Source organism: Pogona vitticeps, chromosome 2 (genome assembly GCF_051106095.1).
Source record: "Pogona vitticeps strain Pit_001003342236 chromosome 2, PviZW2.1, whole genome shotgun sequence".
Classification (NCBI taxonomy): domain Eukaryota; kingdom Metazoa; phylum Chordata; class Lepidosauria; order Squamata; family Agamidae; genus Pogona; species Pogona vitticeps.
Window position 1 is genome coordinate 158,248,133 of NC_135784.1, and position 15,926 is coordinate 158,264,058.

General features: G+C 44.3%; 1 protein-coding gene across 1 annotated transcript; it reads right to left on the reverse strand.

The window, feature by feature from the left end:
- Positions 1-1,989: 1,989 nt before the first annotated feature.
- On the reverse strand, positions 1,990-12,098 carry BLOC1S1 (biogenesis of lysosomal organelles complex 1 subunit 1). Its single transcript, XM_020783338.3, has 4 exons — positions 11,867-12,098; positions 10,622-10,694; positions 4,701-4,833; positions 1,990-2,479 (listed from the first exon to the last, which is right to left on the reverse strand). The coding sequence occupies exons 1-4, from the start codon at positions 11,925-11,927 to the stop codon at positions 2,369-2,371; spliced, it is 378 nt and encodes a 125-aa protein (XP_020638997.1). The 5' UTR covers positions 11,928-12,098; the 3' UTR covers positions 1,990-2,368.
- Positions 12,099-15,926: the final 3,828 nt, after the last annotated feature.

A 15,926-nucleotide genomic window follows, 5' to 3' on the forward strand; every position in this document is an offset into this window, starting at 1 on the left:
TCCAGAGAACGGGAGTGGTTCATCTAACATGTCTGGATGGTGCTGGCATGCTTCTGGTTTGTTCATTAGTCAATCTGTGAGGCACGATCAAGCAAGAAGCACAGAGGAAGCGACCACTCCCGAAGTGGTTTTCCATTTAAGTGGTGAAGGGCAGGGAGGAGACTTTGTGGTAGAAAAACAGCCCCCTTCGTGCTTCAGAGCAGCACATTGCCAGATTCAAAGGAAGATGCCCGAGTGCTCACGTTTTCTCTGAACAAACATTGAGTAATGTCAGATTCTTTATGTATCATGTACCTTGTCTGTACACGGATGTCCTACAATACATGTTCATGAACTGGGTGCCAAAATGGGAGAGGAACAGCTCAGCAATGCTCTTTAGAGTAAAGATACATCCACACACTAGAAAGAAAATCATACAGGTGTCTGTTGAAAGAAACAAAAGGGCTCCTCTACTTTTAGCCAGCAACACTTTCCATCTTTTAATTCTGCTGCCAAATATTGAGACTTCTCTTGCCTAGAATTGTACAGCCAGAGAGGATTCCAAGGGCCCAAGCCTCTACCAATTAAGGAGATCCACACCTCAAGATTGCAGATCTCCTGCAATCCAATCTCTTTTTTTAAAAGCTCAGATTAAGAAGAGCGTACTACCTCCCAAACAATCCATCCTGCTGTTAAATGGCTGTTCCCCCTAATGTTTAGTGAAATATCCTTTCTTGCAATTTAAATCCACTACCTTCTGGAGCTGCAGAAAACCTGGTTGCCACATCACGTCTATCCTATTACCTCTCCCTTTCCTCCAGTTTAAATGTGCTGAGTTCCTTCAACCATTTCTCACAGGAACTGGTTTCTACGCATTTCCTGCAGTACCGAGTGACAAACAGGAAATTTGCCACAACATGCTAAAGACAGAAAATCCTTAGAAGAGAGCATTTGTTATGTATTGAACAAGTGTCATGGCATAAGATTGTCATGCCTCCTTGTAGCTTACAAAATAACCAGCTTTGTTGTATAATTTTTCATCAGAATGTGAACATGGGTTTCATCTGTAGTATGACTGCTCAAGGCATGAAAGTCTGCCATAATCATGTCTCAGGAACACTAAAGAGGTTCCAGCTTGAAATGATGCGCTCCCTCTAACATCATAGTTTGACTTCTTGGGAACTGCAAGAACTAGAATGGAAAGGACAACAACACACCATGTCCCTGTTTTTAAATGGGGTGGAGCCTTCTGGGTTGGCAAGAAAGCGGCTGCAACAAATGAACGAGACAAACAGTTGAATAGGAAGGGTGAAGGAGAGTGTTTAAAAGCTGAGATTTCACTGCCAAATTCTGCCTCCTAATCTTGTGACCCTCTGTGCTCTTGCCCATAAGAAATGCAATGAAAAGGCATTATTGATTCAACAGCTCCTCATCCCTGTAACTATGGAAGCAGATGGGAGGTAGATCTGCACACACATACACAAGGGAGGGGAAGCAGGAAATCCTGCCAGCTAACACCCATTTTAAGAAGCTGGAAGACGACATATTAAGTAACGCATCTGGTAAGAATTAAGAGTGGAAGGAGATGGGAGAGCTTACTTGAACAACAGTTTCTCCTTAACCATATCAGAATATTTTGTTTCCTATGCAGCAAAAGGGGGGCAGGTTACAACATGGGGCTGAACCCTCCTCTCCTTTTACGTTACCCTGTTGAGCAAGCGTGTACTGTGGGCTGAATCACAGTAGATTAAAAACAAACTAGCCTGAGAAAGGGTTCCTTTGTTAAGGCTTGAAAAAGACCTTCAGAGAGGGATTTAAGAACTAAAGAGGATGAGGAGGCCAGGCTGGGAGACCTAATGGGCACCCGGCCAAGCCTACTCTGAAGGACTCCCATCTCCATGGGGCTGGCTTCTTTGGGCCAGAGAAGGAAGAAAGCCACCCGTGCTTGTACTCTCTGAAGTGGGGCTGGGCACACCTGGCTCGCGTAAGTGGATCTCACAACATCTGCAGTTTGTTTGGAAATTCTGTTTTTTATTTTTAATCCATCACTCTTAACTTCACAGCAGAGATCCCCGAAGGGCTGCACTGGAAAAAGCACAACCCTTCTCCTTTCAATGTGGTAAGGAGGACCTTTTCCCCCTCGCCTCATGCCAGGCTGCTTCTATTTCCCCAGAAACAGGAAAGAACCACACTTCCTCGGAGACAGCCGGGGCCAGAGATAAGGCCCAGCAGTGACTCTTACAGCAGCCGCACGTTGCAGCGACAGAAGCTGAGCAAAGGCTGGCAGGCAGGGAAACATGCGCCACGGCTGCCCTCAGCTGGCACGACAGAACGAGAGAAGGAATCTTAAGTTATGTGGCCGCCGAGGCTCAACAGGCAAGGGCCCATCTCAAGAAGTGGAAGGCTGCAGCTGGCCTTTATAGACATATTCCAGGGCTGTGGCGATCGTCCGCATATCCATCTCGATGCTGCGTGCCCAGTTTTCCACATCACCAATTTCCTGCCCAAAAGAGAAGAACCCACCATCAGTCTTTCCGTTTTTCCATGGTACGCAGATGTGCATGGACCAAGCTTGGTCTTTGTCCCAGACATTTAGTTAGGTCCGAACATCTGAATGTCAAGAGAATTAGAAGAATAAGCATTAAGAAAATAAGGTCTATAATAGAATAAAACTTTTCTGCCCATCCTCCCTTAGTGTCCTTTGTATCTGTAAATTATGCCATACTACCTTATATTATATATGGTATTAGCACTGCTACATATATATCCTGCCTAGGCCCGAAGAACCTACAGGTACAAACTTCACATGTACTGTATTCATCTGAGCCATTCTGGGGGAGCAACACAGGCTTGTTAGTTTCTTTTTCAACATTATAATTTTGGGCAGCCTCTGCCCAGCAGATGGTGCTCTCCAACTGGTTACTGTCAGGATTACTGGCCACATGTAGCTGCAAGAAGCTCATTTACCATGGGAATTATCTCACCAAGGTGTCTATACTGTTATAAACAAAACAAAACAAAACAAAACAAACAGCTGTGAAAAGGGATACACTGTATATCAAAAGCATACACCTTGCTTTTCTCAGAGTGTTCAACTTTTCCTCCACTACCCCCAAGCCAGCTCATGGCTCCAGTCCGGGGCCTTCTCACTCTGCCTCCATACCTGGAGCTCCTGGTTTCCTCTCAAATGGTAAAGAGACAGCCTGACACTTGGTCCCACCGAAAAAGACAGAAGGGATGTCTCCTGTCAAGAGATGTTAATGCCTTTTGACTTCTACTCTTCACGTTTCCAGATGACTTGACTGCTACCTAGGCAGGAAACTGCCTAGGCTCACAAGAGCCTCTCCTGAAGCCTTGTGGTCAAATAAACCTATTGCCTGTTACTTTTTGCCTAGTGTCCTATAGAGAGGATGACTTCGCCTGGAGGAGGAGTGAGAAGGTTCATCCTTTCTTTGCCAGCAAGTTAAGCACTCTCTTTCTTCTTCCAGTGCAGAGGGAGAAGGTGCTGTCATGAAATTGGTACATGCAGCGGCAATGCAATGAGAAGTTCATCTCCTAACTAGAATTCGCACAGAATTCCAAAGAATTCACACAAAGACCATATTCAGATCCTACATGAAATGGGAAGGAGTATCCCCCTGTCTATGTAAAGTTACAGGGTTCCAGTACTCAACACAACAAACTACACTCTTATTAGGAGCATGAGGAAACTGATCAGTTTGTTTGCAAGTTCACTGTGGAGGATCAATGGATGAGAAGTCAGTGACTAACTAAGAACACCTGATGCCCTTTGCCCATCCACCAGGAACCCAGACTATGGATGGGAGCAACATGCTCTTCCATTCTGCAGTGGCTCTTCTGCCTGGAACGATGTCCATGTCTGGTGATTTATTTACTGTTTTTAGAAAGTTTGGGTTCTGTCAGAGCTCAGGTGTAACTGCAAGCCGTGCTCTCCAAATAATAAAGTCCAGATGGACAAAACCAACTCTTGTTACACAGTTAGGATGCAGAAGCACTCTGAACACCACCAACCCCAATCTAGATGCTAAATCTTCTGTTTCCTCCAGGAATCCTCAGACCTGAGAAACTATGTACAGTGGTGCCCCACTAGATGATTACCTCGCAAAACGGTTAATTCGCTAGATGATGAGTTTTTGCAATTGCTATAGCGCTTCGCAAAACAGTGTTTCCTATGGGCAATTTTCGTTGGACGATGTTTCGGATCGTGCTTTGCAAGATGGGGTTTTTTTTTAACCAATTTTCGCAAGATGACGGTTTTGACAGCTGAGTCCGCGACTTGCAAAACGGGTGTTTTTGGGACCGTTTTTTGCAAGACAGCAATTTTCACAGCTGATCCGCGCTTCGCAAAACGGTTTCTCTATGGGCGATTTTTGCAAAATGACGACGATTTTTCCGCATTGGAACACATTAAATGGATTTCAATGCATTCCAATGGTGAACCGTATTTCGCAAGACAATGTTTTCACAAGACAGCGATTTTCGCTGAACAAATTAACATCGTCTTGCGGGGCACCACTGTATATGTTAAAAAAAACATGGGGGACAAAACAGAACCCATGCTTAATCTCCCTTATCTCCTTTTGCATAAACCCGCTGGTAGTTTCTCCTGTTTAGAGAATCTGCTGTTCTTTGTGGGATGATCTGCTATTACTGTGGAAGAAGCATGTGCCCCCACCCATTCATGTTAGCACCCCACTGACCTTCAGTGCCTGGTTGAAGTTTTCCACCATGCTGATCCACTGGCCTGTCTGCTTGGCAAACTGAGCAGCCTGGATCTGCAGCGTCTTCACCTCATGGTCAAGCTTCCTTTGATTCACATAGGCCTGCGCCACCCTAGAGGGGGAAGAAAAAGCTCATCAATTAACTGGAATGAGCAGGGGAGGAACCCTAGATGTTTCTCTCCATCACTGCATTTTCTGCTCAGCTCTTCCCAGCTCAGAGTAAGCTAACTAACCCCAGGGGCAGAGGCAGGCGCTGGGAGTCTGTAGCTGGGTAAGTTCCCAAGCCGCAGCGGATTTAGTGGCTAAGCAACATCTGGCAATCATTATGAAGCACTGGAAACATCTGGATCCAATCGCTATTAAGGCAAAGGCAGGTGAAGGATGCGCAAGAGATTTCCCTTACTAAGGGAGGCAAAAGAATTGCCTGAAGAGGGCAAGCTAGCCACTTTGCAAAAATATGAAGAGGTGTAAACCAAACAAAAAAACCGCCCAGCAGCCACAAGATTAGCTGCTGAATGGGTGCCAAAGAAAGAAGTCTTTCCTGCCTTAAGGATAGTTCTGTGCAATTCACAAGCTTGAGACTTTCTGTCCTCCAAAACAAGTGGTTCATGAAATGCAATCTGAACTATTCTATATTCCAGCTGTATAGAGCCAGCAGAGGTAGGAATACCCTATTCTGCTTCCGGGAGCTGCCTTCATTCTCGGATACCTGAATCTTTACCCTTCACTTGGTCTGGTCAGTAGAAACACAAGTGCTCTCCCATGTTTTCAACTTCAGCTTTGTCCAGCAGGGCTTGGCTAATGGTCAGAAGCTACAGAGCTGCAGTCTAAAACCTGTGGCAGGTACTGGTTGCCCATTCTTGAGGCATGTATGGGGAGCTGGGGAGAGGGGGAAATGGACAAACCAATCATGTAACATCCTCCAGAACACTGCCAAACAGCGCGAAAAATCTACAACCACCGTCGGATGCTGGCCATGAAAGCCTTCAAGAATACAAATCATGTAACAATTTAAGAGAAACAACACTGGGACCCCAATGCTCAGCACACTCTGTCTTCTATTGTAAGCTGCTAGAAATTGCTTTCCTCCCCAAACCGAACACAGCCTCCAAGAAAAAGGTGTCATCCTCACTCCATGACCCTTGCAAAGCCTCTAGAGGCCACTCATACCAACACTCCCTTGATTTGTCTGTATCAGCACTACAGCCCCAAAGGAGGCTGTGGGTAGAGGAGCAAGAACAGCAGCAAGGGCCTCTCTGCCATCATCTCACTTCCTAGCCTTCCTGGGCTGCCTGTGGTATCTGTTCATGCCAGGGCTGTGTCGAACCTGGTTATTATCAGCCAGACCCAGCCTCACCGACAGATGTCTCTTGCCTGGCCAGACAGAGAACCAAGCTGACACATTTCCTTTCTACTGTGAGGTGAATGACTATACGTATACACTTGGCAAAAGAACTGGATTAAATCTGGGAAACAGGACTGTAATGTCTCTGTTGCAGGTAATTGTCCATAGGAAGTTAAGACTGGCGTTTTTCGGATATTCTTCCAGCGAGAAATTTTCCACCTTACATACTTCACTGTTTGCATTTTCAGCCTCTAAGCATCAACAATCTATATAATCTGGTGAGCCTCTGGGTGGAACCAGAGAGACTTTGGGCCTCCCAGCAATCCTGGGGGTTCTTGAAGCTGCCTTTTCTCAACTGTGCTCTTAAAGGACTGGTTGAGAACAAGAAAAGAGGGGTGCCCCATAGACTGCGTTTACCAACAGTTCCCATCATGGCCAATGGGCACTGGAATCCAATACATTCAGATGGCACCAGGTCAAGGAAATCCGTTACAGGCACTGGCAATTCTTCCCCCTATCAACATCTCTTGATGTTAAGAGTCAAAGAGCCCCATCCACCTCTGTGTGGCTGGGTGATGGTGGCAGATTTAGATTTTAAGCCCTATTTGCTTATGCTACTCCAGTTTCCAACAGAGGCAACGTGACTAGTTGGCCAAAGCAGTGTCCTTATAACCTGCAGTTGGAGCACCAGTCACTTTCCCAGAGCATATAAACACAGCAACTCCCCAGGAGCAGTCATGTGATTCTTGCAGACAAGAAACAAGAAAGTGAATAGCGTGCATGCTTTTTTTTTCTTTTGGCTGCAGTAGCAGTAATAATATTTCAAAATTTACTTCGGGTCTTTTTATAAGCACTCCTGGTTCTTTTTCTGTCTTGAATATACATCGTTTGGCTACAACCCAGGAAAAGGCCTTGTAGGCAAGGCTGGCCAAAGCCATTTCTCCCATCACTCCCCATAATGGCCACAGGCTGGCAGTGCTGATGAAATCCCCCAGGGAAGTGTGAGGCAGAAGGAGGAAATGGCAAAGGCAGCTTCTTCCCTTGTCCATCTGCTGACCACAGAGCTGGATGGTGCCAATACCCAAGACATGGACACACCTAGTCAAGGACAAGAATCAATCGATATAAACACTACCACGCCAGCACTGTCTACTTTCCATGTACATAAATATAGTACAAAAGCAGAACAGAGGGAGTTGAGTGGTTCAGATACCTGGTTACTGAAATCTCCATCCAACTTTAAAATATATTTTTGGTATATTTTTTGTTATTCTTGGCAATTATTCCTTTTGTTTTGTTGACCTGGGACTACCCTTCCAAGACTTGTCACGACATGTAGGAATGGAAACATGACGTTTAATAGTTCTCACAAGGACATCAAGCATTGCTAGACCAAGATTCAGAGAAGGGCAACCAAAATGATTAGGGGGTTGCAACAAGGAAAAGGAAATGTCTGGGGATTTTCAGTATAGAAGAACAATAAGTAAAGGAACATCAAAAGAGGCTTATGAAATTATGCATAGGTGGTGTGGAGAGAGCGGACAGAAGACGTTTCTTTTTTCTCTCTCTTAGTCCCAGGACCCCAGGTTGTCCCATTGAGCGTGAACAGTGAGAGAATAAACCAACAAAAAAAGGAATGCATCATCTATGTACTTCATTTGACACAATGTCTCCTTCTATGCAAGTCACCGTCCACAAGATGTCCTGACAGTCACAAGTTAGAGGGATCCAAAAGGAGGTGAGACATACTGAAGGTGAAGGGTAAGGTTATTAATGACTATTAGTCATGATGCCAAAAGGGACGTGGTGGCGCTTTGGGTTAAACTGCAGAAGTGTCTGTGTTGCAACGTCAGAAGACCAACAGTCGTAAGATTGAATCCACGTGACGGAGTGAGCTCCTGTTGCTTGTCCCAGCTCTTGCCAACCTAGCAGTTCGAAAACATGTAAAAATGTGAGTAGATAAATAGGTACTACCTCGGTGGGAAGGTAACGCCGTTCCATGTCTAGTCGCGCTGGCCACGTGACCACAAAAAATGTCTTCGGACAAACACTGGCTCTATGGCTTGGAAACGGGGTTGAGCACCGCGCCCTAGAGTTGGACACAACTGGACTAAATGTCAAGGGGGACCTTTACCTTTACCTAGTCATGATGCCAATGTGCAACTCCACATTCAGAGGCACCACAGGGTTGAACATCACTTGGGAGAAGGCGCATGTCCTCCTATCGAGCTTCTGGGCTTCCCAGAGGGCTCTGGCTGGCAAGGTCTGGTCTGGGAGGACTGCATTGTTGATAGGAGACAGTCGTTGCCTTCCAGTTTGTTTACCCACCATCCAAGCTCAACAACTGAGAGAAGCCTACCTCTAGCCCCACTGCTCCAAAATCCACATCTACTGGTGTGTGGCCCAGCAAGAGCAGAGATAACTCAAAGTAATTTGCAAGGGAACCATGGATAAAACCCGAGAGTTCACAGTATTTTTTCCTGTTGCAACTCCCACAATGAAACAGTGGAGCTGCTGCAGAAACTGGCCTCTGGCTGTGGAAACGGCAGCAGTTACAAGCAAATCAACAACTCTGACTGCACATAGGCTTTCCTTTCAAAATGCAAATGTAGGTTTTCCCCAAACCCCACTGCAGCCAAGCTGTTGCAATTATAGTCACAGAGGAGCTGTGAGTGCGCCACATGATAGCATGATTCTCTAGTTGCTTATTTCAGATAGCAAAAACTGCCGAGTTGGATGCTAAATGTCTTAATTCATGCTGCGTACTGATATCATTTTTTTTTTGCTGTGTCTCAAGATCTTTGGCCTGGGGTGATGAGTTAGAGGGAACTAATGGAGAGATCACAAGAAGAGGAGTGGGTCTCTTCCTGTTTGTAAATGAACAGCCCAATCCTTTTGGTGAAGCAAAACTGAGTTAATCATGGACTGAACAATTATACACCCATATGCAAAGCAACAAAGAGTTACAGTGATACCTAGCATTCATATTTTACAATAACACTGAAAACCTTTTGTATACGCTCTCCCAGGAATACTTAGAAACGCCATACGTATTGTGAATGGGGGACTGAGGGTCTCATCAAATCCCACATAATAAATTTAAGCTGGTGGTAATAGGACTTAATTGGGGACATCTGGCCCACAATTTAAGACTCTTAGCTATTATACTTTCCTTTAATTCCCAGAGGGAGGGAAATAAGAGTTACATTATATATTATTTTACTGACATAACAGGCAGCACCAGCACCTGTTCCTCCTTACTTAGAAGTAAGGGTGGAAATCAAAAGCCTAGTAGGAAGTGGGAGATCTTTAATCCTTCACCTCCTACCGCAGCCTAAGTTAACGCTCCTTCTACTCCATCTGTAGTCTGCACTACCAAAAATGATCCATGGCTTTAAACAGATCATTTTAGACAACAAAAATGTGCAGGGCTCTATCATGGGAACAGGGTTCAATCCAAAGGCTACATAGTCCTGCAACCATACTTACAGTGGGTTACCAAATATCTATGGGAAACCCACAACAATAATTGAGTTGGAAGGGGCCTATAAATCTAACCCTCTGCTCAATGCAGGAATCCAAATCAAAACAGATCTGACAAATGATTGTCCGATTTTCTCTTGAACGCCTGTAGAGTTTGAATACTCACCACCTCCAAAGGTAAATGGTTCCACTGTTGTACTGCTCTAACAGGTAAGAAGTTTTTCCCGATATTCAGTCTAAATCTGGCTTCCTGTAACTTCAGCCCATTGTTGCATGTCCTGCACACTGGGATGATCAAGGACAGATGCTCCTCCTTCTTTGTATGACTACCTTTCAAGTATTTGAAGAGTGCTCTCATATCTCCCCTCATTCTTCTTTTCCCAAGGCTAAACATGCCCACTTCTTTCAGTCTTTCTTCATAGGCTCTTTCCAGCCCCTTGATGACCCTTGTTGCCCTCCTCCCAACTTGCTCCAGTTTGTTGGCATCCTTCTTGAAGTGCTGTGTTCAGAACTGGATGCAGTACAGTACTCAAGATAAGGCCTAACCACAACATAATGGGCAACATTATCCTGTTGTTCATGTTCCTTAGCAACTAGTAATCAGAAACAATGATCTAGAGAGGGAGGACAGTAGGGGAGAAAAGGTTACAGTTCTTCTGCTACAGCTTAGTAGGTTGGAATGCCCAAGGGCAAGGAGATCAAATCCTGCCTGTAACATCTGTAAAACTAGCCAGAGGAGATCACTGCAAGGTGATGGAGTTATGAGCCATGTCACTTCTTTGCCTTGGGTGAGTTGCATAAATGAAGAAAGCCTTCAAGAGGAGGCACTTGTAAAGCACTTTTGAATACTTTATACCCTGGAAAGGTTTCCAGAGTTAATTTAATGACATACAATTGTTACTATGACAGACACTTCCTTATTCTAGGATCCTGATGTAATTCCCCATGCTTATTTTTCAGTAAGGAAAATAGAAAACATAACTGTTCTCTCCCTTGTAAGATATCGTTCAATCCCAACTGACAAGCTGGGACAGTAACACCCATCCATACTTGACTGCACAGTATCACTTACCCCACATTTAAGTGGTCAACCAGGGCTTCTGTTAAGCAAGTAGCTGCAGCAATAGCCTCTCGCCGGCGCCTTTCTAGACAACAAAACAAGGACTTTCAGTATTTTTAAAGTTTAACAGATTTCTGAGAGTGGTACAAACCTAGGATGCATCTATATCAGGGATAGCAACACTTTTCAAAGCACAAATTTATTTAATGTATTTTTACTCTGCCTTTCTCCTGAAAAAGAAGCCAAGGTGGCTCACATCATTAAAAGGCAGTATTCAAAAGCTAAAAACTGTAAGTATACAATTTTTTTAAAAAATCAAACAAGTACCACACTAAAAATGCCTATGGGAGGGGGTTCCAGAGTCTGGGTGCAGCAACAGAGAAGGCCCTCACCCATGTCCCCACCAAATGCACCTATGGACACTACTACAGTAGTTCTCCTCACAGTCCAGGATGGGAGGGCTTTACACGCTGCTGCCTCTTGGCATTCTTGTTATCAGTAAACCTTAAATGTGCTCAACATATTTCAAATGTACCTTTCCACCCACTTCAGTACTTTCATACAGCCTAGTGGACGTGGACACAGGACAAAAAAAACAGCGAGACAGCATCAGAAACTACCATTAGGCAGGGCCTAATACTGTATAGTCATATAGTGCCCATGTGAACAAGGGGCACCAGGGCAAAACACATTTCGTGTGAACACTCCTACAACTGTGCAGTTCTTCCCAGAAGCACACCGTTTTTCAAGGACTCGCATGTATGCTCAACACCGCCCTTAATCTGTTTTTAAAAACGTGCAGGCAGATTATAAACAAGGGCTGAGTCTGGAGAACCCGGGGCCCTGCTAACGTCGTCGGGGTCTCCTGCCCCAGGAGGAAACCGCCTGCCACCCTGGGCAAGAGCGAGGGGGCACAGCTGCAAAACGTTTCTAGGAAAAGCTTCGGTACAGGATACGCGGAGTAAGTAGAAAGGGAGTTAAGGGAGATCGGTCAGGCGCTTGGAATCCTTTGGGATCGGTTGGATTCGCACGCGCGCAAACACACACACACACACACACACACACACAAAATCCTTCTCCCCATTAATGGGCCTTTGGGTTAAAGACCGCAGGCCACAGTTGACCCTAGAGGCATTTACGCCCGTTGTTAGTCGGAGGCTGTTCCGGTGATGCGCAGAGAGCAAGGCCCAGGGATCACGACAGCTAGTCGAGGAACTCCAGCCCGAGGCTTCCAAAGACGGACCAGGCCGCGCTCACCTTGCAACTCCTTCCTCTCGCTCTGCTTTGCCTGGTGCTCTCTCAGCAGCCGGGAGAGCATGGCGCGACCCGAGCCCTTTGCAAAACCCCCGGGTAGCAGCAGACACTTCTCCTTTCTCGTTTCCTTCTGGTCATGTGACGCCAGCCAAAGTCACATGACTTGCCAAGCTCGCTCATGCTCACGCCTTCCCCTTCAGTGAAGAAATCGGGGTATATATTTTACGTCGTTACCAAATGTGATTACCCGCCCTCTAACGCGGCCCCGTCTTTTTAAAGCAGCTGAGTCATTGGGCAGAGGTATAAAGAATGGAACTGCAGTCGCTCAGCCTTGAGACACTCTAGACGGGGAAATGGCTTTCCCTGTTGAGTTCCTGCTTGTCATGCAGCGCGGTAAATATCTCCTCACTTCTCAGAGACGAATAAGTCATCCCTCACAATCTGCTACAAACCCGTTTTCTAGGTCTTACTGGAATCCTGGAGACTCTTTCAACAAAATTAACTGTAGGAAGCCACCAGCAGTGTTATACAATACTGTATATACTCATTCTATTGATTCTACAACTTGTCACCTCTTCAAGTTTAAACATATATTTTTCTTATTTTATTATTCTATAGTTTCATGAGGAAAACATATTTTCATGCAGACAACAGTAAATTTTGCACATTAAAATTTATGCCTCTTTTAATAAAATGAAAAGGGTTTTCATAAATCCAGAACTTAACCCTGTTGATTTTCATGGCTGAGTTATACCATTGCCAGCTTGTCATGTAGTTGAAGAAAAAACACAGCTTCTCCATCTTCTGCTTGGAATATGTTGTCTATTTGGTTTCTGTATTGGCCATCTGGTGATGTCTTTGTGTACAATTTTCTGTTAGGTACCTGAAACATGTATTTCAGATAAACAAAATGCTGACTTTATAGAATTCTGTGCTTTGGTCCTTTCACATTCTAGTCACCTACAATTATCAGTCCATCCAATTCTGGTGTGTGATCAGCCTCTTCCTGGATATGTGGATAAAGATTTACAGTTCTCCTTCTTCACCATTTAGGGTTGGAGCATAGAGATGAATGATGGTTATCTTGGTAGGCTGTCCATGAAGTTTGTTTGATATCGTTTGATCAGACTTAATATTATAGCCACTGACTGCTTGTCTTGCCTCACTATTGGGGCTACACAATTTCTTCTGGGTTCATCATTTCCAAAATAGTATTTTCTGTAATCATTCAAATTAAATGTGTTGTACAGCTTCAGACTTGGATCCCCCCCAGTGCATATCAGTAACTAGATGCCCTCTTGGCTTTGATCCATTTGCTTCCTTAGTGGCACTATTTGTACTTAGCCTTTGCTCTTCAGAAATTAATTGAATAGCTTCTGACTTGGAAGTCTTATCTTCCAGCACTGTCTCTCGTTTTGTTTTGGGCTCCATCATAGGGTTGGAGATAAATATTCAGAAGTGACTTACCATACTTACCATTGCCTTCTTCTGCCATGTTATTTTCGACTGAACCAGCATGAATGTCACTGCCATTGGTTATGAAAGTGTAACTTTCCTCTACTGCTGCCGCCCAGCAGCTGCCCTTTCACAATTGATTCATAGACTTCTCTGCCCCATCACAACTGATTTGAGCCATCAATTCTTTTATGCTAGTGTGATAGTTAATTCTTAACTATCAGTGTTGGCCAGCCTAATGAAGGGTCCTGTTGAGTTTGAACACACATCTTTGATTAGTATCTTAGTGATCCACTAAAGATATTGCCAACCTTGTTTCTAGAACTCTTACAGGGGCCACACAGCTTTTTCCCCCCTTTGCTGGACGTTAGAATAAAAAAGCATGTAGGAACACTTACAATGTGCTTACTGAGAAGAGACTGTAAAAATTTTTACCCTTGCAGTGCCACTGCACCCTTGTCAATCCAAAGTGCATTTACATTTTAAAATTTTTCTTTGGTTATAATGGGGAAAATCCTGTTGCATAAAGTTATGCTGGATCAGGACCACTGGCAGCAATTTCTTTTTACTATTAAAGCTTCCTCCCTCTGTCCTGAAGCTTCCAAAGGTTTCCCCAGAGCAAAAGGGAGCCCCCAAGAGCCTCGGAACCTAAAGGGGGTGGTGGGGATAGAAAGCTTTGAATCTGTTCAAATAAATTATTTCTGTTACTGGATTTGATTTATGCTGGTGTAACATTATGCAACAAGATTTTGCCCCATAGATATTTATGTGTGATTATGATTTATCAACTAAAATGCTTCCAGCCATTCATTGAGCACACCCATACAATCTTATGGAAAGATTAAAAGCCATCTCAGAGATGTTTCTCTTGCATCTCAGACTGTTCTGTTTTTTACATCACCCAAGCATTAAGGGTGTGATCAGACGGAGAGAATGGAACACATCTAATAGAACCAGAAATGTGTTTTTCAGGCAGCAGTCTCTCTGGAAGTGACCCTCCCATCTCCCAAGAAATTGCTCCAGACTCCCCCCCCCCCCAAAGTAGCAGCTCTACTGCTGGACCAGAAAGGTCTAGTTTGGGCCCAGATCAGGGTTGAACTGCAGAGCTATTTCCTGTATGTCATGTGATTGCTCAGAAATAGCTTGTGGACCATGTTACAAGACCAAAATGCAAGCTATATGCCCATGCGATCATACCTGAAGTGTGTATTGAGGAATTATCAGAAAGAGGAAATTTTTTTATCTGACATTCCCTGCTCATTTTAAATTAGAGTGAGAACTCACAAGCAGTGTTTATTTTTAGGCACCCTTCACCAATCGTTTGATGTTTACCTTATGCAATGAGTGCATGATGATCTGGAGAGATGAGCTAAACTAAATAAATGGTAAAGAGTTGGCTATACTGTAGTGTGCAGCTGCCAGGATGAACTTGTGTTGAGAGAGACAGGCAGCATTACAGAAATTAAGAGTTGTTGGCAGTAACCCTGTCATAGCACAAGCGGGAAAAAAGGATGAGTCAGCAAAAGATGACATGGCATCTGATCTCTCCAGGTTGACTCACATGTGAATCAGAGCTGGAAGTGAATCAAGGTGGGGATGAGTGCTAAGAACTTTTGCCATCTGATGGTGAAGGTAGAGAGCAACTGGAAGATTAAAGCAAAAGAAGGGAAAAGTCCAAGAAGGAAAGATGGCTGAATGTTTGATCAGAGCAATAAGTAGCGATTTTTGTGCTTGGGACATGCAGCTTCACTTCCCACCTGTGGCCCTTAGTCTCCTCCTCTTGAATGTTCCAGAGCATTTACAGAGTGCAAGTCATGAACAGCAGAGGAACATAGCATTCTCCTAAGAGATAAGTAGGCTAAACTAAGTTTAGTTTAGCCTACTTATCTCTCAGTCCAGTCTCACTCCAGTTTTTAGACCCTTCCAGAAGATCTGCCAATTAAGTGTCATTTTTCACAGCATTTTCATGAAGAAGAGAATGACTTCTTCCTCCCCCTGTCACTCAGCTGAAACCATTCTGCTCATTAACACAGTACTAAAGGGCGAGCTCCATCTAGCCTTGAAGTTTCCTTTCTCACAGAGATAAGGTGCAGGTGTTTGCTGTCTTCTAATAACCAGTGGATTCCCCCCCCCCTTTTGATTAGCTCATCCTAGGCATAGACTACAAAGTCTGATTTTCTAGAAGAGAAACAGAAAATATGATCCCTCATTTTTTTTTCAATCTCTTGATACTATAGAGAAAACAGACAGTGAAGAAAGATCTGGGGGTGGGGAATCAACTCATTTGAAACATGATGTTGGAGGTGACCCTTACAAATACCACAGTCAGAAAGGCAGAAAAGTGGGTACTCAATCAAGTCAAGTCTGAATTCTCACCAGAGCGAAAAGGAGTAAATTTAAGCTATTTTATCTTGCACATAAAATGAGAATACAGACCTGATTGGAAAAGAATGTTTCAGGGAAAAGTTATGTCTGGGTCAGGAGGAAGAGAGGAAGACCTTACTTGAGATGGGTTGACTCAAGAACAGAATCTACTGCTGTTTGCAAAATCTGAGGAGGATTTACTGGAAAAAAACAAGGCTGCTAGGAAGGGAAGAAGAGAGCACAA